The sequence below is a fragment of the Melopsittacus undulatus genome, chromosome Z (genome assembly GCF_012275295.1).
Source record: "Melopsittacus undulatus isolate bMelUnd1 chromosome Z, bMelUnd1.mat.Z, whole genome shotgun sequence".
In the NCBI taxonomy this organism is placed as follows: Eukaryota; Metazoa; Chordata; class Aves; order Psittaciformes; family Psittaculidae; genus Melopsittacus; species Melopsittacus undulatus.
This window is the reverse complement of record NC_047557.1, coordinates 33,796,117-33,820,461: the sequence shown is the minus strand read 5'-3', so window position 1 is coordinate 33,820,461 and position 24,345 is coordinate 33,796,117. Positions and strand designations below refer to the sequence as shown.

At 39.0% G+C, this 24,345-nt stretch overlaps 1 protein-coding gene across 1 annotated transcript in view; it reads left to right on the top strand.

The window, feature by feature from the left end:
* FREM1 (FRAS1 related extracellular matrix 1) overlaps nucleotides 1–19,233 on the top strand; it is a 58,775-nt gene extending 39,542 nt beyond the window's left edge. The window contains 10 exon segments of the mRNA XM_031054199.2: nucleotides 507–636; nucleotides 2,027–2,099; nucleotides 4,387–4,536; nucleotides 5,718–5,956; nucleotides 6,686–6,733; nucleotides 7,015–7,197; nucleotides 7,439–7,564; nucleotides 8,267–8,382; nucleotides 14,962–15,047; nucleotides 15,566–19,233. Of these exon segments, the coding sequence (XP_030910059.1) occupies nucleotides 507–636; nucleotides 2,027–2,099; nucleotides 4,387–4,536; nucleotides 5,718–5,956; nucleotides 6,686–6,733; nucleotides 7,015–7,197; nucleotides 7,439–7,564; nucleotides 8,267–8,382; nucleotides 14,962–15,047; nucleotides 15,566–15,765 (1,351 nt within the window). The 3' untranslated portion in view covers nucleotides 15,766–19,233.
* The last annotated feature ends 5,112 nt before the right edge of the window (nucleotides 19,234–24,345 follow it).

The window sequence follows — 24,345 nt, the reverse complement described above, 5'->3', positions numbered from 1 at the left end:
TACACAGAGAATTCAAGTAGGGTGAATGGGCAAAGTCCTAGAATGTGCCCTATATGCTAGAGGAGGAGAGTTAGAGGATAGGTGAAGGAAGGTGGGAATAAAGGAAGATATTACAGAGAAAACACAGGAGAGTGAGAGTAAAGTAAAACTACAGGGTTAAAGGGAACCAGGAAGAAACAGTGATAGGTTGCCTTGGCCTATTTGCTGTTACAAAGGCGCTACAGCATCCCTCTAGATCTGAAACAAGGTTCAGACTTGGCATGGGGTAGACTAGGGCTTGACTGGAAGATTTATTAACTGACTGGAAGATCTGTTAACTGCCTCTCCTTATTTCTCATCAGCCAAATCAGACAAATATGTGGATTTGGAAACAAAGGGTCAGTATGTGTATTGGCTAAATCAGCAGTCAGCAGAGAAACAGCTGCTCGCTGAACCTGGCAGCGGGGGGGTGGGGACAGCAGCGGAGGTGGCTTTGCTTCCTATGGGCTTTCCCTCCTCTCCTGCAGGCTGGAGCTACGGTGGTCTCGGATTGAAATGCAACAGACTGAATATGAAGTGTGTGAGACCGTGGGAGTGGTGTCTCTGAAAATCACCAGGGCTGGACACTCTGCAGAGTCTGCCTTTGTGGCTGTGAAGGTAAAGCTAAAAGACAAACTCCTAACTGTAAACTTGACAGTAAGCAGTGCAGCCCATTAAGTTTTCCCTTGGACTTAAAAGGTACTTAAGTAATCAGCAAGGTGGCTGTGCAATTCAAACCAGACTCACCGGAACATTGTCCTTGCTATGCAGATGGTTGAAAAATTACTAACAAACTTTTCTGAGTTTTAAGTAGAAATGCCGATTAACCACAACTGGAATGTTTTGGAGTGGTGGTTCAGTTCTGATTACCTGCTGCATCAGAGCAGGCAGTTTTCTCTGGCACTGTGCTCAGAAGCTGGTTTTCCAGGATTTGCCACATTAAATCCCAGGCTTTGGGCAACGTGGGCCCTTGCAACTTCTCATTTCCCTGCTCAGGCTGGAAGAGCCAGGGAGCTATGGGATCTTCAACTCCACAGTCACGACAGCCCTCCTCATTTCTCCCCCCACTGCCGTCAGCCTAGGAAAAATTCCCAGGAACCCCCTATATATTCAGTAACAGTCTCTGTCCTGCTTGGGAAAAAAAAAAAAAAAAAGAATTAGTCTGAAAGTGACATGTTATAATTTTGCAAACCAGGTTTTGTGCAATTACTCTTCTCAATTTTTTTTCCTCATAAAATGGAAATACCAGGATTTTACCAAATTCCTTTGCTAGAAAAACAGTTTCTAATAATGATGGCCTTAATTGGAAACATAGTTTTGATTTTTCTTTCATGGAAGTCACTGAAATTTTGTTATTGACTTCATGGGGAACCATCCTGCCCTGTACTTCATGAACTCCAGTGACTCTACTCTGGCTGTCACTTGGCTAAAAAGACCAGTGAAACTGATCCTAGGACTGCAAACAAGGGTGGAAACTGATGTCCTCTGCCTATGAAAATCCAGGTAGTCACTGGTGTTCCCAAACTTATGTATATAGGGTCTCATGACTATCCCCATGAGTCTCTGGGGCCTGCCAGTCAGCTCTGTGTGCAAAGACTTTTTCCAAGACCTCACAAAAGGCTAATTAGGCAAATGTGGCCATGCTGCTGCTTCCAGGACACTGGGATGTGCCTGTCCAGGAGACAAGTGTGGCTGGGTCCCCAGGCATGCTGAACAGCAGTGTTGTCTGATGCTGTCAAGTAGCTATTTAAAAGAGAAGGAGGCAAAATTTTAAGTTGAACAAGTCTTTTATTAGGAGTTTTAAAACATGAGTGAGGACAGAATGACAGTTGCACATCACAAGGTTTATTCTTTAGGTTTTTATCTTCTTTTCTTCAGCCTGAGCACATGTATTATGGGTTGGCATGTATTTTATAGACTCTGTGGAGAGGCACACAGTAACTTCAGCACACAGCAGAATGCAGTGGTCTGGTCACAGCATGGCATTCACTGTCCGCTCTCTTCTCAGGTGAATGAAATATCTGCTGTTCTGGGACAGGACTTTACAGTAACTCCTTCCAAGCTTGTTCAGTTTGATCCAGGTATGAATCAGTGCAATGAATAATTTAATAGTTAATTCACTGATTTTGAAAGTGTAAATTCTCATTTTTGGAGAGTGTAACCTATTATCTTTCTGTAGGTAGAGGAGCTGAGTGGGATCAAAGACACTTCATTTTCTGGAAGTGCAGTAGTCTTTCTTTGTGAATTAGTGTCCTTGTTAAAGTATCAAAACTGCTGTAATTGTGCCTCCGTATTCCCCTACAGCTAAGCTGCAGAGGACTCACACTAAGCTGAGCCATGAGATGCTTTAAAGATTTCAGGCATAATAGGTAAAATGCAGGATGGCTGGCCAAATGTGGACAAAACTGAATACAGCTGAAGTTATACAAGGTATCCAAGACCAGAAAGGTGCAAAGGATTTCATCTTGTTTGCACTGTAATCACTATAACAGCAGTCTGACCTTTGCTGAGTCCAGGATTTGAGTTTATAAAATGGGGTCTGCACAAGCCTCCCAGGATGCTGCCTGCTGTGTCAGCAGAGGTTATCCCAAGACTGTAAGCAGTTAGATTTCAGTGGGAGAAAGTCACAGTGGCTTTCACAGAAGAGACAAAACACATGATCTGTGAAAGGCTGAAATAAATGACATCTACTTGATAATAAAAATTGGTCTAAGTGCATACCTGCATTTGAAAAGCAGATACAGGGAATACAACACGTCAGTTCCAGCCAAAGCCCGGGGACTTTAGGAAAAAAACCCACTGCATCCCATGGATGAATTCATATATACCCCAGCTTTGCTTGTCTATTCCATAATAAGAATTGTGGCTTTAAGTTTTGAATCACAAATCTGATTACTTTGTAAATCTTCAACTACAGTCCATCTTGGGAAGGCAGATTTTATGTAAAGGTATAGAATGAGCAAATGCAGGTTATTTTTCAGAGGTGGATAGAGAGGACACCCAGCAGACAGCAGTAAATAAAATAACCTGTGTGGAAAGGTAAAAATCTGCCCTGATTTCCAGGGGAACACACGAGAAACATCTGAAACCTATGACCACTCTCTGAGACCCTTTATTTATCATTAGATTTTTGTTTGCTTGTTTTAAATTAGAAGATGGAAGAAAGATAAGTATTAATAGTCCTTCATACTGTGCTGACCGAGGATTCCACCATTCTTTCCTCTAATGCACTAACACTCAGGCTTACCAGCCTTTGAATTAAAATGGCTTAAGATTGTTACATAGAAATTGTGACAGGAGAGAAACACACTGTTCCCCTTTTCAGTTAAGCCAGCTGAGTTCCCTCACATAATCCTTTTTGTGTGGCTCTCTCTTTACTTAGACTTAACTGTAGCGAAAGACCCTCCAAACTCTTATGTTCAAGGCATCAGTTTCTTAGTTCTAAATTCAAGTTTTTTGACATTTATTAATTACTAAGTAAAGCTTTAAAAACAACCCTCAGCTGTGCTCTTGACTGGACTGACAGGCACATCAGACTGTAAATAATAAACTGTAGTGGAAAGGGGCAGAAGATCCTAACCAAGGATATGTGACTGTACTGACAGCTTCTCTTAGCTAGAAGATTCATACTGGAAAGGAGCAAGGAAATAGAGGTCAGGCAGTGTCATAAGGATGTAGAGATTTATTTTTACAATGTTGCACATGTACCTTTGATACTAATTTTGGATGTCCGTGCTGACTTTTGTGATGCAGAAATAGTTCCCAAGAAGTTTTGTTGACAGCAATGGGTATGTTGAGGTCTGTTTCTGTCCTGCTACCTCTGACCTTTCCGGAACAAATTTTCAGCCTTTTGGGTTAATAACTAGCCTCATCCTTTTATCTTGAAAGGATCATTTCCATAATGCAAGCCTGAAGTTACCCAGTAAAGGCAAGCAACCCAGCAAAAAACTTGTAATCAAGTGTAAAATCTGCCTAAAAAGTTGTACTTCAACCTAAGAGAGTCTTTGATCCATTTGCAAGTATTTTAAATATTCAGTCTCTAGAATAGATCTTTCAAGATAAAAACTATATGATTGTCTCCTGGAAATTGCAACGTAAGTCCTAAATCTATGCATTGTAATGTAATATTGCACATCTGCAGCAACTTCTTGTTACAGTATGTGCACTTGAACTTGAATTTGTTCAGGAAAAAATTCGAACTTAATGTTACTTGGGAGAACAGCAGGAGTCCAGTCAGTTGGTAAGAGCACAATAGCATACGCCAGCTACTCCATTCTCGCTGCAGACATGTTAATTAATATATTCCTTTGACACCCCGATTGATTGAAATAGCACTTAAAGAGTAATTAAAATGTTTACTTCTATTAGGAATGTCAACCAAGACATGGAATATAGCAATTACCTATGACGGATTAGAGGAAGATGATGAAGTCTTTGAAGTAGTTCTGAACTCCCCTGTGAATGCTGTTCTTGGCACCCAGACAAAAGCTGTAGTGAAAATTTTGGACTCAAAAGGAGGTATTCTCTTTTGATCTTCATCATTAAGAAGGTGGGACAATCTTGGCTGAGTAGCTACTTATTTTCAACCATAAGTAGTTCCTAACACTCACCTTCAGATCAAAATGCTTAATTTCTTTTAGGGAAAACAGGCTTGACAGTTGCAGACTCTTTATTCTCTCACACAGTCATATGCATCCTCTTAGGAAACACAGTGTGGAGTAAGCATTAAGTACAAAATGAGAAGGGTGCAAGAAAAGGAACCACTTTTCATAACAACATGAGTTCAGTTCCCACTTATTAAAGTGGGAATAATGTTTTTAGGTCCATTAGAATTTTTTCCCTGTTACTGTTTAATGGTTAATGTTGCATACCTTTGAAAAAAGATTTATTTTCCTCTCAAAAAAGATCCTAACAACTAAACCCAGCTCTTAGCAATATGTTTACTAATGCTTAAGAAACAGAGTCCACAACATTAAAGCACACAGCAGTGATGATCACAGTTTAGGCTTTTGTGCCTGCACTATTATTCTGTTTTCCAGTCATCAAATCAGGTGTTCCTAAAATCACACTAAAAAACAAGCAACTGTAGAAAATGAGAAATAACTAGCAAGGCAGCAGAGTCCTCTGAAAGCACAAGAATGTTTTAAACTCTGGTCCTTAGTGAAACAATATTTTAAAAACTTGTGTTGCAATGAATTAGGCTTCAGTTTACAAAAAATCCTTTTAAAATTTCAAATCTATTTTCTTTATAACATTATAATGTAAATCAGGAGTTAATTCACGTAATTAGTTTGTAGGAACAATAGTGTCCTGGATTTCTGAAGAGAAAATTATCTGGGCATGACAGAAGTACCACTGACATTAGCCAAATGTACCTGGCTATCTATGATCAGAATCCTAGTACTCCAAGCCCCAGTCTATGCATGAAAATAGGTAATTTCAGCAGATGCTTGGCTGAAATTCTGATCTGTAGATAGACAAACACATTATGCATAAAAACACATATACAGATAGTAGTTGCAGTCATAGTCATAGCAAATCCCACAAATGAGGACGACTGAATGAACAATAAATCAACTACACCAAGTGAAAGAATCATCCAACTTTTAATGACAAGCTGTTTATGTGCCCATGTCAACGTGACCAGTTATCTGCTCATGCAGTTAGAACTGACCATCTGCTATTTTTTATGCTTTCAGGTCAGTGCAGCTATTCCCATTCTTCTGGCCAAAGCAAGCATGACTACTGGGGGAAAGGCACACTGTTTCCAGTTTCCTCGGGCTCCTCATCACCTCCCAGGCCTGGCAGTGCTTCCTTGGAAAGGGTCCCACTGCCTCCTTCCAAAAGGATAAGAGAGAATGGAGGGGACCCACAGCAGGAACACAGCTTGGTGAATCAGAGAAGGACCAGGCTGAGAGTGACTGGAAATGGCAGAATAGTAAGACGCTTCTGTAATGCAGTGATGGACTGATTTGTAAATTAATTGGGATGTGATATCTTTATTTAGTGCTTTTTGTAGTGATCCTAACTGACTATATAATAACCATAAGCTACGTGAATTTTCTCTGAGTCATAAATGAGAGGTATTTTAAAATGTCGTGAGATAAAAATATAATAATAATATGATTAATAATAATAAAAATCCTAATTTTGATTATCCACGTATGCAAGAGAATAAAAACAGAGTTGGGGGAAGAAACATGCACCAGGCAACTTCAGCAACTACACAGTTTCTAATCTTGTCTAAATTATGAGTCAGATAGAAGACAGAAGTCACTAGAGCCAGGCAAATGTACAGAAGCTGTGCATCTGGTCCTGAAGTATTAGAGCTGAAAATAGTGCTAGCTTAAACAGGGAACTGTCACTTAAAACTTGCCAATTGATTTTCCTGCTTAAATTATATTGGTTTATCTAGCTGGTTTAGTAACATTCCACTACTATGATCTTAAAGGTTAATGAAATCTGTTTATAAACACTTTTGTAATAGGTGACTTTTAATAGCTGGTTTCAGAGTTGGTCAGGTTCCATTCTGAAACAGAAAGAACTAAACCAAGATACATTCTGTATGACCTGTGACCTAGATGATGTAGTAAATCTCGTATAAAGTCTTTCTCTTTCTATAATGCATGAATATGCCCATCTCATTCTGCTATTCTACTGTTTTCAGGTTCATCCTTCATCTGTATTTAGAAATGGAACTGATGTGGTTTTCAAAGTAAGAGTATTAGGAATATTTTTCAGACATTTCTATGATTTCTTTCTGATTCTGTTCTTTCCAGAATATTTCTTTCTTAATAATTCACTATGACCCATACTTTATTTTTCTATGCATCTTTTTTTTTGTGATATCACTTTCCCTTGATTTGCAACAATTTCTATTGTAATTATATTTTAATTATTCTTTTTTTTTTGTTTTGTTTTAGAGTTGCTTGTATGTGCTAACCTTCCCTTTTCCCTCTCCTGTTCTCTTTGTGTGTGTAATACTGTGAAACAAAGTATCACGGGATGGTATCACTCAATATAGAGGATGACACCTCATCAGCTAAAGCAAACAAGAAAGCTCAAGTGTCAGTAATTAACCAAGCACAGCCACAGATAAATGTCATCTCCTCTAGGAGCACAGAAATCCCACAAGCTGATAAGGCAGAACTAGCATCTGGACCAAGCTCAAGACATCAGGTATGAAACCTTTTGTTTCATAGGCATTTTCACCATCTGCTTTCAGACATGCTGCTTTCCAAAATGATTTAACACATCTCAGATCTGCAGCCTAACCTTTCCCACTTGAAAGCTGAGTCTAACCAATACACAGATAAATTAACAACTCAGCATAAAGTTTAACATGAGACCTATTTGATCTGTTTCAAGTAGCTTCCGTTATTTTTTCCTTCAAGTGTTCAAATGACATTTCTCTTTCCAGGACTTCTACTCTTTCCCAAAGGCCTGTACAGAAGATTTAAAGGGGCTCTTGCATTATGAAGAAAGCACTCAAAAGTTATTTCAGTGTGATGGGATAATGTGGAAATTCTGGAATTCCCAAAGCAAGGTAAAAATGCCACCATAACTATGCATCTAGATGGAGTCTACAAGGAGTGAGACTTTCAAGCAAAGAACCTACATGTAACAACTATTGACTTGTACAGTGAATAAAAGAATTGTCCAGAGTCAGGTTTGCTGTCCCCAGAAGATTCCCAGAAACCTGATAAGGGTTCGATTGCCTTTCCTTTCTGCTATCCATAGGTACCCCTGTGCAAGACACATGAGCACTGATGTCTTGGTGCTTGTGGGGATGTAGATGAGATAGTCAGTGAATGAAGTCTGTGACAGAGCGAGTGAGTTCGTAAAATTAGCTCACTTAGGTATCCTTTTCCATTCATTTCCACATTCATTATATCCATTCCACGATATAAGATGCTGTCTGTGCATAATGTCTGTGCATTGCCTACACAGACTGCAGGAGACAGAAAATAGTGACAAAACTAATTTGGCCTCTTAAGAGGGTTTTTGGAACTGAAACATCAAGTCACTTTTAAAGCTACTCATTATAAATTGTAGGCTCCCCAGCAGGCATTTATTTCTTTACATCTTTCAAGCAATGCTGTAGCATTATTGACACATAGCAAAGTTCATCTTCAACTTAATTCTGGGGAGGCCACAAGCAGCATCTCTATCCTTCAGCTTCATTATTGTGCACAGAACTAATGGCTGTGAGCAGGAGTTTGTTTTGCCTTTTCCTCTTTTATTTTAGGAGGTAAGCACGAAGAAATGTCCCTCTGGATGGAGCCGTCATGAGGGCAGCTGCTACTTGCTGGTAGTGAATCACAAGGTCACCTGGAACACTGCTGCTCGGGCTTGCAGAGAACAGTAAGGGACTTGCCCGACTGAATGTGTTTGCTCTGCACTGCTGTTGCCCTGAGCTGAATGCTGCTCTTGAGGCTAAGTTCATTCAAATAAACCACACTTTGGTTGTGCTGCACAGCTCCCCAGAACAAGAACAATGAGCCCTGGGATTCAGACCCAGTGGAAAATAGAAATATTTTTCAATATTATAGTCTCAAACTGTTTCAGGTTATTTACAGCATGAATTCCTGAAGATATCCATTTGCAGTGAGGATACTCTCCTAACAGGAGAGTTAGACTGGGAGGACAGAAACAGAACAAAGCAGTCTTTTGTCCTCTCTGACACACCAATTTCTTGGCTGTTTCTTCACTTTATTCAGAAACAGTATAATGTTGCCAGCCCTTGTGTGCCTCACTATATTCTTCTGAAGATGCAGTTCTTCAGATTCTGTAACTACTTGAAAACGTTCAATTATAACAGTAAATTTCTGAATGCTAGAAATGCCAGCCATGCTAAAATGGAGCTTGCCCTAGGGTTGTGCATATTCTGTACCTTGTGTTGCATTGTGTTGCATTGTTGAAGACCAAGATAAACAATAGGTGGGGCTTTAACAGACCTCTCCACTACCCCATGACATGAGAAATGAAACAGGGAGAAACAGGATATGAAAGAAACAGATTCTATTCTGTAAGTGGTTGAAGAACATGTAGATACATGAAACACGGATCAGCATGCATAACAAACATCGATTCATTCCACTCTGTTATGCCAAATTATGTTGTCTTGGTAACACACAAAAGGGCAGTCTTGATTCTCATACCTCCCAACTGATGGAAGTTATTCTTTACTAAGATATAAATGCTACCTGCTTTTTGAGGTTACCACAAAGCTCACATTGTTGAATGGTTTACTTCAAATTTTGGCTTCTGAAATGTTTTTCTATCACCTGCCTTTATTTTGTTACTTACCCAAGCAAATCTGTAAGCTATGAATGTTCTAATATATTTTTTTTTTCCCCCGGAGAATTCAACATTCAATCTATCCCTTGGGAACATATGCCACTCTGCTGGGAAGTTTTTTTTCCTAAAAAGTGTGCTCCTGGTGACCCAGAATATTTATAGGAAGTAACTTCTTGCTGAAGGCTTTAGTGTGCAATGTAGATGTTAAACTGCATAACAGTAAGTTAATGACAGTGTTAAATACCTACACAAAAAGTCAAGGCATCACTGAATCCACAATGAAATTAATTCTACTGCAGTGATGATGCAATGAATGTCAGACTATTACAAAATAAGAAAGCTTTATCCTGGTAAATGGAGTAATCCTGGCCTCCATCTGGAACTGATTTAAGAAAGTACAACCCCATGCACACATTGAAAAGTGATACAAGAAGATAACTCTATAAATCTTATTTTGTGCTTTTGCCCAGCTCCTCCCTGGCAATCACCACTACCACCAGTTGTGGTACTTCTGTTATTAATAGTTCTACTGTTGACGTTTAAATAGCTGGTATTTCCAGCAAGGAAACAAAATCAGTATAGATGTCAATCCTCAGTTTTTTTAATAGATCGAAAAAAAATTAGACATTTAATAAAAATATTAGAACCAACTTTCACTAAATCACTCAATTTCACTGAAAAATAAGAATTATTTTTATTACTACAAAAAAGGCATTATTTTAAACTTCTTTTCAATTTTATTGCTAGACTTTTTCTATTATACAGAACAGGAAAAAAGCACAAGCATTGATGAAGTTATTTCAGTAAGCTGCAAACTAACTGACTTGCTAACCTCTTAGAGAAAACAGTGTTATCCTGAGATGGTGGAATTGAGACCAAGCTATATAGAAAAGATGTGGGCAGGCTGGAGAGGGTACAGAGAACAGTCACAAAGATGATCAAAGACTGGAAAACCTGCATTTTGAGGAAAGGATGAGACACCTGGGTTTGATCAGCCCTGAGAAAGGAAGGTTCAGGAGAGACCTTGTCACCCTGTTCCAGTATCTAAAGGGTGGCTACAAAGAAGACAGACTCCCTTTTTACAAGGAGTCTCATGGAAAAGATGAGAAGTAATGGGTTCAAGTTACTCCTGGGGAGATTCTGACTGGACACAAGAGGAAAAGTTTTCACAATGAGAACAATCAGCCATTGGAATAAAGTGGTGGAATCACCAGCGTTGGACACTTTTAACATTTGCTGGACAGGTTGCTATGCCATCTTGTCTAGGCCATGCTTTTGCCAAGAAAGGTTGGAGCAGATGATCCTTGAGGTCCCTTCCAACCTGCTACTCTATGATTCTATTTCATAAAAGCAATGATAGCAATTTATTTCAGAAGCAATTGTCTGGATATAACTATATATACATGGGTATATGGCAACCTATTTGGGCTTCTAATGAGCTTTGACAGATGTTGCAGTCATTTGTTGCAGGTGGCATACCAACTTTATCTTCAATTTCCACAGGCAGGGACAGAAGCAGACACAAAAATGTGCTTGTCTTGATGCAAGCTGCTGTATGCCACAGTGATAATGTGGGTGGAAAAAATCTCAGTTAATTGCTGTGAAAACCTTGGGTGATTTCTAACCCTTCTCTGATACATCACAGAGAAAGGTGGGTTAAGAACTCATTTCTCTAGCTTTGTTTGTTTGCATGAATTGGCCCTTGGCAACATGCAGAGAAGCATCTGGGGGATATTGCAGCTGAGTGATCCCACAGTGGCCTGATTTAGCAGCAATTTTGTGATTTATGTTACAGTTCTTGTTTTTCCCACAGGAACATGTCCTCCCTGAGGGTCAGCACAGCAGGGTTCACTCTCATGTAAGATGGTTTCATTACTGCCATGGAAGGGAGTCTCCAGCTGATGGACAGAGCCCACAATTCTGTCTTTTCTTTTGTTAGCCAGGTTATACCTTCATCTTCCTAAAGCTGAACATTGAATTAGAACTTAAATACAGTCAGATTTCAGATTCTTTACTGCCAGCTTTATATAAGGCAGGGGCTGTTATTTTGTTTGGTGTTTGCATATTGGCAGCATGTGGCTTTGGTCCTTGGGAATCACAGGCAGAACCACATCTAAAATAATAGGCTAGATCTTTCATGATGGAGGATTGTGTTGCCTAGTACAAAGCAGGATGGATCCTGCTGCCCTCCTGTCCTAATGCTATGCTAGTTGTATAAGTGACCGGTTTGACTTGTGTTATTGCTAGTGATTGCAGCATGGGGATTTGGGTACCTAGAGTCATTTAAAGGCCAGTGTATCTCGTCTGATTTTCAGCTGCCACTCAGGAAGTGCAGGGCTCCTCTAAGCTCTGTGTCATGTCTGACAGCCTCACCTGAATGCCACGAAGTATTGTAAGCTACATTAGACACCTATTGCAAGGCACGAGGATTACTCTGTAGGTGATCAAACAATAGGCTGGGATAATCAGGGCCTCTCAGTCACTCCTTCCTGCCTTCATCATCAGTACAGGACATGGATTTGCTTCAGCATGTCAAATTAAATGTCCTTCTGTTCTGCATAGATCTTCATAGCTAGTCAAGTGTGCTTTTGCTGAAGTTAAATTTATTAGAATGGTACAAAGCTCTTTTAATATTATTATTGGATAATAATATCCAATTAATATTATCCTTAGATAATTTGATGTAAAATCAGCAAAGTCTTCATGCTAAGTATTTTGCATATAATACTTCAAGGTCAATGGCTACCCAAAATATTTCCTTAATTTGGGCAACTGCTTTAAGATGATGGATGGTAAATGTTGATAGCAAACATTTCAAAGCACACAGGAATAATTTCAGATGGTCTAATTTAGCACAGAAATCTGTGATGTGTGTGGGTTTTGCTTTTTTTTTTTTTTAAGATGATATTATGGCCCCTTCTCTAGAGTAATTTAAATTAGGAAGTGTTAGATTAACATAACTCCGTAATTAACATTATCTTGTCATTTCCTTTGTCTGGCACTCTGCCTAGAGGTACAGTTAGTAATATTATCCTAAGTGATATGTTCCTCCACGACTGTTCTCATTTCCCTACAATACACCAAAACCCTTGACTAGGTGTAACAATTGGAGAGGCTGTTCTCTCTTCAGCCATGTGTGCTTTTCAGACTGCATTTAGGATGCACTCCTATGGAGAAAAGATTAGATAACGTTATAATTATTGCGGTGCTTTCCTTTCACTGTGATGAAGTCTCTCCCTGGTACTTGGCTTGAAGTAAAAGTGTGAGACTGTTATTGCTTAGACCACCCCTGTATGTCATAAATAATATAGCAGTTACTGATACACATTGATGCTTTTTGGTTTTACATTTCCTAAAACAAATGAAACAACAGGAAGTAAGCTATGCTTATTGAAAGTAAATTACTTCATTCCAAGGCTTTGATTGTCCTTAAGTAGAGGCCAGACAAAATGCCTTATTTCTATTCTTGCTCAGCTAGTAGTGACACCACAAAAACTGCTGCCCAAATCTCTTCTTAGCCCCAAGTTTGGTCAGTGGCCGACCATAGTCACTGTGAGGGGGAATGGCATTGACTCAGTTACCCTGGGAAGACACCCTGAATTAACAGAGCCTGCTTTCCTGGATAAAGCTTAACCATGAGCTTTTTACTGTCCCAGCACAGTCAAAACTTCTGTTGGGAGCTTCCCTTGGTGAACTTCTGGGAGCCTGTTACCATAAGTGGGTGTATAACCCTGACCCCTACCAGACAGCTGCTAACCACATTGTGCTGGGACAGGCTGTAATGTCATTATCAGTGTTTCTGAGGCCACCTTGCCAAACCTCTACCTGAGGAAAGTGTACAAAGATGTCTGCAAGATCCTTTACACTTTGTTGTTTGGAGGTTCCTGAAACTGGGGGGCCTGGAATGGTACCCACATTACTGTGTAGTGCTTGGTCCAGGGCAGCTGTGATTACAGAGGCTGTGGGGGCAAACCCTCAGCTGTCCCACAGGCCTTGTCAGACCTGCTGTGCAAAGCATAGCACAGAGTGAATCACCTGCTGCTTGTTGGCTGACTCCAGAGATAATGGAGGAGGCCTTTGCAGCAGGAGCATTCCATCAGCATTACAATGAATTTGGTCCATACAGTGTGCCTAGTGTAAGGAATGGTCCAGATTTTGTGCAGTAGGGAGTATGAATATTGTGGGCTAATACTTTGAATTCCTCCTGATGCAAAATTTGCCTGTTTCCCTATCTCATGTGGTATTATACTGCATCCATTTGAGCAGTACTGCTAGAAGAAATTCAAGGCAGCAAGCAGGAATGGAGCTCCAGGTATGGGTCTCTAACTGGGCAGCAAGCTTAGTGGTGGGCTTGCACCCTAAGATCTGATTATGGTCTTGAGTGAATTCAAGTTTGCCATAACATTCCGGAGGTCTGGTTGTTTCCCACCTCCTAAAGAAGACAGTCTTTACTTCCTTTGGAGCAATACTGATTTTCTGTCTCTGTTATCTGGCAAAAGTCAAGAAATTAGCAAAATCCTCATGATGCCATTGACTTATCCTGCTGCTAGAAAAGTTTTTGGCTCTCTTAAAACATGCTTTGATAAGCCATGTTTGCTTGGGCCCTATCAAGCATCACCCAGGATGTTCTGGGAAGCTGGAGGGTTTGGCATCACTGTTAGACTGAACAGCAGTCAGAAATATGGGACAACAGAAATAAGAGATGCTCAGCATCAGAGGGAAGGCAACGGTAGGTGTGACAGGTAAAAAGGCGACATGACATCAAGGCAGGCAAAAAGATGGATCAATAAGAAAGTAGAGCCACTGATGGCTGACAGTTCCTGGCAAACGTGAGAGATACAACTTGTCTCTTCAGGCAAATCCTGCTTCAGGATTTAGCCTGATCTCTAAATGGCTTAAAAGCAGCCTGCTGGGGCTTGCATGCTTGGTTCTAGGTGGAAGACTTCTCAGTGCAACAGTTTGCAAGTCCTCCTTTGGGGTTGTCATACTTTAACTACAAACACACAGCAGAGCTTACAAACTGGCTTCATTCTGGAATAGTGTGGTTAATACACAGTTTGCTTTGAGCTGAACTGAATGTGTAGTCACTGCTGACAATATCACTCCCCAGAACCGCACTACCCCTCTAAGTCAGACCCCTAAATTACATGCATTTAGTTCAGTTTTGTAACATGACTAAGATTTTAACTGTGACTCAAAGCTTTAATTTTGTCAGAATGCAATTTAAAAAAGATATAGTCTGCTCTGCTACCAAATGGATGAAGCTGTATCTTTCAGTGGCTTGGGGTTTAGTGTGAGCAGATTATTGTTTTAAATAAAAGAATGTATAGGTGATTGTGTCAATGGTTTAGAACATGGTTTGTGAGTATGAGGTACATATTCCCTGTATACACTTCTTTGAATTGTCTGGGTGATTTTAATTTTCTGTTAGTAAGTCAGACCAGGACTTAGATTCGTTTCCAAGAAATCCAGAAGTTTTAGACTTTATTTTCATGTAATTATTCTGTCATGCCAGTAAGTGGTGGTTTTCCTGCAAATTTTATTTACATGCTTTACTAGAATCTGTATCCCTTGTTGTTAAGTGGATGGAGCTGTCTGTCACTGTGGAATGGTAATTACCCTGTCCTCTCTCCTTGAACCTAGATACCTTGGGACTCTAGCAAGTGTGGCTAATGAACAAAACATGCAGTGGCTGTGGGACTTCAGTGGGAGAAGGCCTTTTTGGATAGGCAAGTACCTCATCTGACTGTCACTTCTGAGGATTACAGCTCCTCTGCACCTTGGAAAGCAGAAACTGCTGCAGCAGTTCCAGTCCAGTTTTCAGACACTGGATTGCCCTCCACTTTCTGCTGCTTTTCCTATTTCAGAGCAAGGCATAAGCTGAAAGCCATAATTTACCTGGCTACTTTTATAAGTCTTTATAAAAAAGAAGAGTTTATCATGCTGCCTTTTGATGGGTTGTTTTGTCTTTAAACCTTTCCCATTTTAATACTAGCTGATTAAATAAGATCTGATGGAGCTGTATTCAGCTGTATTCAGATGACACCAATTGTGATTCAGATGATCTTTTAAAATATTAAATTGTATTTTGCTAGTATTTTTCCAGATGTTTGTTTTGTTTTGTTTTTTTTTTCTCAGCACAATACTGTATACATTTTTTAACAAAGGGATAGAATAGCATGCCTCTGTTGGCATCAGCTCCAGAGATGATAAACATCCCTGACTTGCTCTTACCAATTTCACACAGGCTTGAATGACCAAGTCAATCCTGGACACTGGGAGTGGAACGGAGGAGAACCTGTAACCTACATAAACTGGAGGAGAGGCTCCTACCGCTCTCCAAAGAAAGGAAGAAATTGTGTATTGGTGCAGAAGCAAGGAAAATGGCAAGCAACTGACTGCAGGAAGGTCAAACGGAAGAGCTATATATGTTCAAGAAAGCTGTAAAGAACAGACGATCCTTGTAAAAGCATGCAGACATTCATGTTGTTTCAGCTTTATTTACCTTCAGAAATATGAGGGCATGCAGTCAGAAAACTGTGTTAATTATCAGCAGGATTCATTTTGTATGCTAACAGTGGCACAGATGCATGGAACTGTAACCCAAGGAACAGAAGTCAGTTGCAGAGATTAAGTCCAGGCTAAGATTTTGAACTCTTCCCAAAGACTTGGATCTGTCACTTACTTTTATGTATTTCTACACCAAAGAGCTAGACCTGAAGACTTTCATCACATTTCTGTGTAAAAATACTTTCTTTTTTTAAGAAGAGAAAGTAGCACATTGGTTAATGTGCCTTGCTCTTCAGGTTGTGAATTGGCTGTTTCTTTAATTCATCTGCAGAAAATAACGCAGTTTTACCCAAAGGCAGGAAGACTGCTTGGGGTGGAAGCGAGAGCAGACTCTGCTGGATAAAAACAGGCCCTTTTGGGTGATGGAGAGGAGGAACATTATGTTGGGAGATTGGGGCTTCTTGGGGGTACTCTACTACAATTTCTCACAAAAATACCAACACCAGGATTTAGTGAAAGAGTACCAACAGAAGTAAAGCCTTGTATTTTTTTTTCTGCCTCCCAAGTTCAACTACAGATCCTAACGGATCTGCTAACACAGAGCTGCATATTGTTTCACATTGCTACTGAAAGTTGTTCAACATTTTCTGGAGTTGCAGGATGATGTTATAATTTTTAGTGTAATTAAATAACGGGACCTCTGTAAATCTAATTATATATCCAACGATGATTTACACAAAAAAATTAATACTGAAGCTTAATCCTAGAATATTATCTTCAGTGATACATGAACATCTATAGGATTTATATGTGTGTATAAATCAATGTAATTGTGAGACATATTTTGTACTACAGCATCTATAGCTTTTGAGAAGTATTAATCTAAGTCCTTATTAGGGATTTGGGGTTTTTAAAATAATAATTAAAAATCCAGATTTAGTTCTGAGAAAAGCTTAAAAATCAAAATGTAATTGGAAAAATCCAGCTGCTCATAACTTAATTTTAACTTACTTCAAATACACGCAGTCACAGTGTTATAATTTCCTAACATCAGACCTGTCAAAAATCTTGCTTGAGGACATTCTCACTGCCAGCCCTAAAAATCAGAAAAATAAACAAGTTACAGTCTTCATAAAAAAATAATCAAATCTCCTCTCAAGCCCTCCCTCTGCATGCAATGAGTGTGTGACTGTTGCCATGGCACTGAGTAGGGCAAGTTTGCCCTGCACCTCAAAGACTCACAACTCCCATCTGCCTGCCTGCTGCCAGCAGTTGATTCTTCCCTTGCCCCCTATCAGCCTGTCTATTTGGTCAGACTCTGGATCAACCACATCTGTACGCTCTTTGCACCAGAGATGCAAACCCTCCTCCTCGGGTTCCTCATCACAATGCCCAAGTCTTGCAATGGAAAGATGCAGCATAATCACCTTTCCTCTCTGGGCTGAGGGACACTGTGTCTGGGATTATTTATACCTCTTCCTTGCTTTTGGCATCATAGGTTATTTATCCTTCCTCCTTGCCTGCGACATTATTAAATGAATATGCATGTGAGTAGCTGGACAGTTTTTTTATATAGCAGAGAACCTTTCTGAAAGGGCTCCCACAGAAAAGCATGAGTGCATTGTAAATTGGAAAAATACTGTGGACAGAACCTCCTGACCATTATTGTTGGCATCAACAGACACAGATAAAAATATTTCTAAGATTTACTTTTTCTTGGTAATCTATACGCCAAGCTTCTAGACACCTTTGAAAGACTCTTAACACTTTTGCTTAGGGAGTCTTCTAGATCAATACAGATAGACAAATTGCTTCAAATTCTCTCACATAAGTATCCCTGAGTACCTATATAGGCCTGTTTTTACTTCTGATAGTCTTCACTGCAAAAAAAAAAAAGGGATATAAGAAAGCACTTTTGCTGTTGTGGTCTGGAATTCCAGGGAAAACTGACTGAGAGAACTGGTTACACAAACATAACCTTTGATTTCTTTAGGGTCTTCTTTTTATAGAAACTGCTGAGTTTATTGGTGCTCTCTTGACAAAGCCTGTCAAGATAATTTAAGTATCTGTCCTAATTATTCAATAAATTAATGATTTAAATAGAGAGGGAATTTTAACCAAGGTGCTTACTAGTTGATCAGTAACTAATAAATGACTCATGGCTACTCTGAGACAACACTGATCTCAGAGGTTGGCTATTGTGAGAAGGGAGGATTTCCCTTTTCTGTATTTTATTGAACCACTTTAAAGTGATTGAAGAGAATGAAGGTTTTAGTACATAATAGACAGTTGCACAAACTGTATGAGCTTACTGGTTTCATTGTATCTAATACAATACACTAATGAGACTAAAATTCTTACATTGCAGTACAAGGATATTTCTGCCCTGAAAGGCTACAGATTTTTTTTTTCTCTCAATACAACAAACTGTCCAAAATATTTATTCATAAATTCTAATTTTTCAAGTCTTAAAAATAGAGTTGTTTTTTTTTTTCACAAACTTTTACAGCTTTTATTATAATAGCAGAGTACAAACAATACAACATACTTGAATCAGGGAAAGCACAAATAAATCAGTTTTTCTGCTGCCTGAAAAGTTGTTGTCTCTAAGAGGTTTAGTAAAGGAAGGGCCTAAAATCCTGAGAAGTTATTGGGAATATTTTCAGTCTTCAGTACTTTTGATTTAGGCTCCAAGTAAACTCAGAGGAAAATCGTTCAGCAGATCAGCAGAAGAATTTCAAGAGGCTGAAAGTAAGAACAATGTAAATTCTGGCATTCACCTATGAATGCCACACTTTTAGGATAAAAAAAGGATTTATTTCATCAGAGCTGTCCATATGTCTTTTAAGAGCAACAGAACCAAGACACAACAGCTCAGTGAACTCAGCAGTTAGCCCAGATCTCTATAAAGGGATAGACAACATGAGATCTTTGTGTGCCTGTCACTTTTAATCACCTTCTCTGTCAAGTATCTTTAAATGTGTTGAGCTATTTCAAACAAATTTGACCGAGAAGTAGTTGATTCAAACACAAAGGTTATGAAAAATATGGATAGGCAACTGGCCACAGGAGCACTTCTTCCAAACCAGAATACTCTAAAACATTTGTATTGTTATTAATGACTTCATTGAGACTGGGTTTTTTATCTGAAAAAAAAAAAAAATCAGGAAAGTTTTCCATATCTATTTTGTACACACTGAAACTTACTGAAAACCTTCAACTCTTTATTCACTCATCCTAAAACTTTTAAAATAACTTTTAATTATATATATAATTCAGTGAATATTGTGATTCTACATTATTTTCATCACAACTGGTGCTATTGTAACTCTTGTATTCAGAACAGTATGTTATGTTTAACTTTGTTATGTGTATTAATACAAAAGTGAAACACATTATGCTGAATATGTATTTCTTCAGTTTCATCATTTCATAAAAGCTTTTCTTCTAGAGGTCTAAACTATAGTGCTGGGCATATAGAAATGCACTTACAGTTAAGCATACTATATATACTGTTTATTCTACAGTTTCTGAATTCTGTTTCTTCTTCTGCATGAGCCTATTCCTGAATTACTACTATAAACCACATTTGTATAATGAGCAAAACATTTTTAAAAGAGAAAATTATGTTTATTTTGAGAAGTAAATTTAACAAAAGTTACAGGTCTGGTGGCAATTATACAAAAAAGAAAAACAAAATTAAATTCTGATATGATCCTTGATTTAAAGGAGAATGTGATTAAATGTAATTTTCCCTCAGTAACCAGTAATCAGAAGAGATGCAGATGTCAGTTCTTTCTTATTACCCTTTAGGAAGCTATGCAGCTTGTAATAACGAGAACTCTTACTTTAATTCCATTGCTTAACTACTATCATCTACAGCTGTACACAAATCATAGAAGGTCAGAAGACAAGAACACAATAGGGTTTGTTCATTTATTTTTATAGCATTGAGAAAATCATAGAATCATAGAATGGTTTAGTCAGAAGTAGTCCTAATGAATAGGAAGCTGGTATCTGAACTACTGGATATAACTACAATAAGCAAAAAAATACAATTTTATTCACACAGGTGAAATGTTCAGATAAGTCTAAATATACTTTTACTTAATAAAAGAAACCTCATCTTCATCTTCCTCCCTGTATTATGTTACAAACATTTCCTTGGTGGTGTCACACTCTTCAGTGAATCACCACTGCTCTCTTCAAATTATTCATGGCAATCTAAGAAAGATGCATCTCCCTGAAGACTGAAATGTCTCTTTGCTCAGACTCTTTCTCCCCTGGCTCACTGTCCCACAGCTTAACAACCTGAAGTAATCAAGCACATACACATACTCAACATAGCTCCTCAGGCTGGGTTCAGAATTGGATACAATCTCAACAGGCAGCATGTATGTGCCAGTACCATTCAGGAGATACCTCAGGAGGTAGACACCTACCCAAAATATACCAGTCTGAGAAGTACAATATAAAGAAAACCATCCATTGTGCCATGTGTATGTACCAACAGCCATGAAAACATTGGCCAATGCACATGAAAGGACATTTATCCTAGCCCTGCTGGACACACAGGTGAACATTTTCAAGTGTGAGCATCTCCATTTTGACACCAGCTTGAAATTTAAGACTGTTCTCAGTTCTGTTACCACAGCACAGAGAAAAGAGAAAGCAAATGTGAACAGGAAGTTATAAATGAGCGAGAAAGAAACAATGCAACAAAGGACTTGAAATTGAATAGCAAAGGGAAGAATTAATGCTGTACATTATCTGAGGTTGAAGGTACAAAACTAAACAGATTTAGTCTGTTATCATGCCTTACACAAAGCCTTTTGGTTTCATAATTATAACTTTCCCATGAGGCCTGTATGTGATCTGTTTCCCCGAAACTCAGTAAAACAAAGACTACAGATGGCTTTCTTTGATAAGTACAATAATTGAAGAATAAACTGCACAGTGCCAATTCATTAGTTCTGAGGTCTTCATATGGGTTCTGTAAAAGATATATCTGGATACAAGTCTGTCTACATGGGATGTGTTTTGAAAATGATAGGATATTGAATTGGGCTGTAATATATAAAATACGTTTTAATTATTTAATCATCAATCATGCTATGATGAGACTATTTAGCTCAACAGAAGGCAAGTAATTCAAGCACTGCCCAAGAATTATTTTTAGACATCAACGGGCAGTGTACCTAATTACTCAGTTTATGTCCATAATGACTGAATAAACTCCAACTCAGAAACAAATGAAAACTACTTTGCATTTGCATAGGCCTTGTCATCTATAGATCTCACAGTTTTAGAAACATGGGCAAATATTCACGGTGTCTATTTCTAGTGAAAACAGAATGTCCCAAATAAATTGCTACTATGAAGGCAAATCAAAGCCTGCTTGAAAGACACCACTGCATTTAGCCACAAGATTCAACCACCAAAATACAGTGAAAACATGTGCTATGCTTATATGAAAGGGTAATCAGGCAGGAAAACAAGTTTTTATAAAAGACACTGCACTGCTTTTTGTAGAAATATGAGATTAGCTGTATTTGCAGCATAATGGTTATGTGTCCGGTCCAATCTGTATTGTCAACTATTACTCTATGCAGTTGATGACACCACAAAGAGACTTCTAAATACTTACTATTTTTAACTTCAGAATAATTCTTCAAACTTGCTGCCTGAACAGGGATGCCTTCCCATAATGCAGGCTGGCTCCTGCCTGAGCTGAGAGGCTGAAATCTGCTAGCGGTACACGGTTATACAGGCCGCTGACTCCAAAACATATTTCGACAATATGTAAATACAGAAAAAACTGTGCCAAGATGTACCAGGTTCCATTTCTTACCAACTTGTTCTCAGAAAGCAGCCACAGCTTACTATCGTAGGCATGAAGGAGCAGTATCAGATTGGCCTGGCAAAACCAGAGCTGAGTATGCTCCTTTTGTCTCTTAACAGCTCCCAGTAAAACCACCCAACAAAACCCAGGAACCAGAACTGGCTTGACCCAGACAAGAAGAGAGCTCTGTTTTCTGCCTCTGTGTGACATAGCGGCTTCTGGAGTGACTTGCTGATACTGCTTTGTTTCAGCCTTCTTTCCTACCCTTTGTAAAAAATATTTTCTGCTTTTATATCCGAAGCCCTCTAAGGCAGGGCTTTTTTCTTTCTGTACGTTATAGTATAGAACAGTACATACCATGAACAGATCCTGCACAGGTTATTTTCAGTGCCATTGCACTGCAAATGTAACACTAGCAGCTTAACATCTATGCATATATGTCAATACTACAGTTTTTTATACATTCCTTGGTTGTATCTGCACTACATCAATAAAACCCAGACCAGTTTAAGTTAGATAGAAGTGTCTGGCAGCCCAATCATTCCAGTACTATTATTTACTTAATTTTTATCTGTTCACTGACAGAGACATTTTTAGGTGAGCTGAAAAAACATGTTGCTTCAAACAGTCAAATCTTGTGTTTCAAAGGCACTGTCAAACATCAGGCCTGTCTGTATCTATATAATACAATATGATACAATATAATACATAGGTCTGACTATCAGCCAAGTCTTGTAACTCTCTCAGCAACTAAAATAAAAAGGAAAAAAGAAGTAAAACTGAAAATGCAATGTCCTTGTTCTTGCTGAATAATTTTGCATAACTACTACCAAAAAGCACCAGGTACAAGAAATTTTAGTTCCAAAGGTGAATTACTTCAGTTTAACTTGTTGCCCAATAAAGATAAAATGGGGATTTAAACGGCACTTCTAGATTGCTTAATTACCTACCAAGCTAATTACTTACCAAATCAACCCTGTTGACTCACTGTTGCTGCACCTCAATACTGTACATGCTTGTGTAAATATGATGCAAGGACTGATCTTCCTGCAGATGCCAGTATTTTTCATGATTTCACTCCTGACAGCTGTGACAGAATCTGCCCTCCCAGGGCACACCTGAGACTTCAGGAAGGCACCAGACCAGTGTCAGAGTTAAACTGCCTTCAGCTGAAATGATGGGAGTAATAAAGCTTGTGCTTCATGGCTGCATTTCCCTTAATAAGATCATCCCATTCAGGTCAAGTAGCAAATACACTCTAAAAGTGGTGTGGGAAACCCATTCTTGCTGGAGCTCCATGCACTCTTGTCCTAGGGTGGACATCAGGATTACAGCAAATTTTAACTCAAGTGAATTATGAAGTACAGAAAAGCTTTAGAGCTCCTCCAACTTCTTGCTAATGTTCTAAGTGCCCCACAAGCATGTTGTTAAGAAATTAGTCTACTTTAATTATTGTGCAATAAACTAATTTGCTGGAAATGAAAGTCAAATAACCCCATACACCTAATACAGACCACCTAAATTGTCACGAATAATGAAGAGATTAGCTACAAAATTTAGAGTCTATCAGTAGATTCTTTCTGAAAGAAACAGGAGTCTGTAGAGATTAGAGTACCTAAATAACAAATTATCTGAAGCAGAATTTCCTTTTAGTATTTTCAGGTGAGGATCAGTGTTTGCGATGTTGACCAAAAATGTCTTTTCCTCCTCCCAACACTTTCCTCTGTATGTTCTGCCAGATTTCTCTTTGTCCTTATATATTGCATGGTAATTTTGTGAAAGACACCTCCAGTTTGGGGTCTGGCAGTCTTCAAATACTTCTGTTGAGTCACTGATGTCTAGAATCACAAAATATGTCAGTTTCAACAAGTTTTGCTCAAATCCCCAGTTTGCTTACCAACTTTATAGGATGCCTGTAGTGGCTTTGGCATCCAAAAGAGATGTAGCAGTGTTAACTAATATTTGAGAACGTGGGGCGCAGTGTTTATTCGCCCCAGGACCTTTTATTCTAGGTTAGTGTTATGCCTGCATCCAGCAGCTGCAAACCTGCTGTGATGGAAGTGAAGCAAGCGCCAGATTCCTGTGGGTGTGTACCAGTCTGCCAGTGTGCAGTAGTGCTGCTGCAGCCCTTGGGTCAGAGATGAATTAGACTCAACTTTTGAAAACACAGTCTAATTTGATGTCTCCAGATCCAGCTTTATGTTTTAACAAAGTTTAATCAGCTTGCCTTTTCCTGTTGTGATGAAATAACATTCCCAGTTTTGACAGGCTCTGGCTTTGTGGAATGGAAAGTCAAAATAAACAATGAAGACCACACTGAACGTGCTAATACACAACCTCAAACGTTTCCTTAATTCCTAGGCCTAAACTAGACAGCTTATCCAAACATTTCCTCCTGTTGACTCCTTCTGTCCCTCACGCCATCCTGGGTTACGAGATTTTAGATAGGAACTTCTAATACACATAATCCAGATTGAAAGCAGAGTTTCATTAGCACAAACTCCACTATCATAATTGTAATCTACAGTAAATGAATGCAATTAGCCACACCAGGTCTCCCCTGAGACCTCCCCTCCTTTGCACACAGACAGCATCCACAAATTGACACCAGGCTCTTGTATAAAGCTAGCACACTCTAATAGCTGCAGGTCTACAGGCTTGCACTTTAGGGGGTC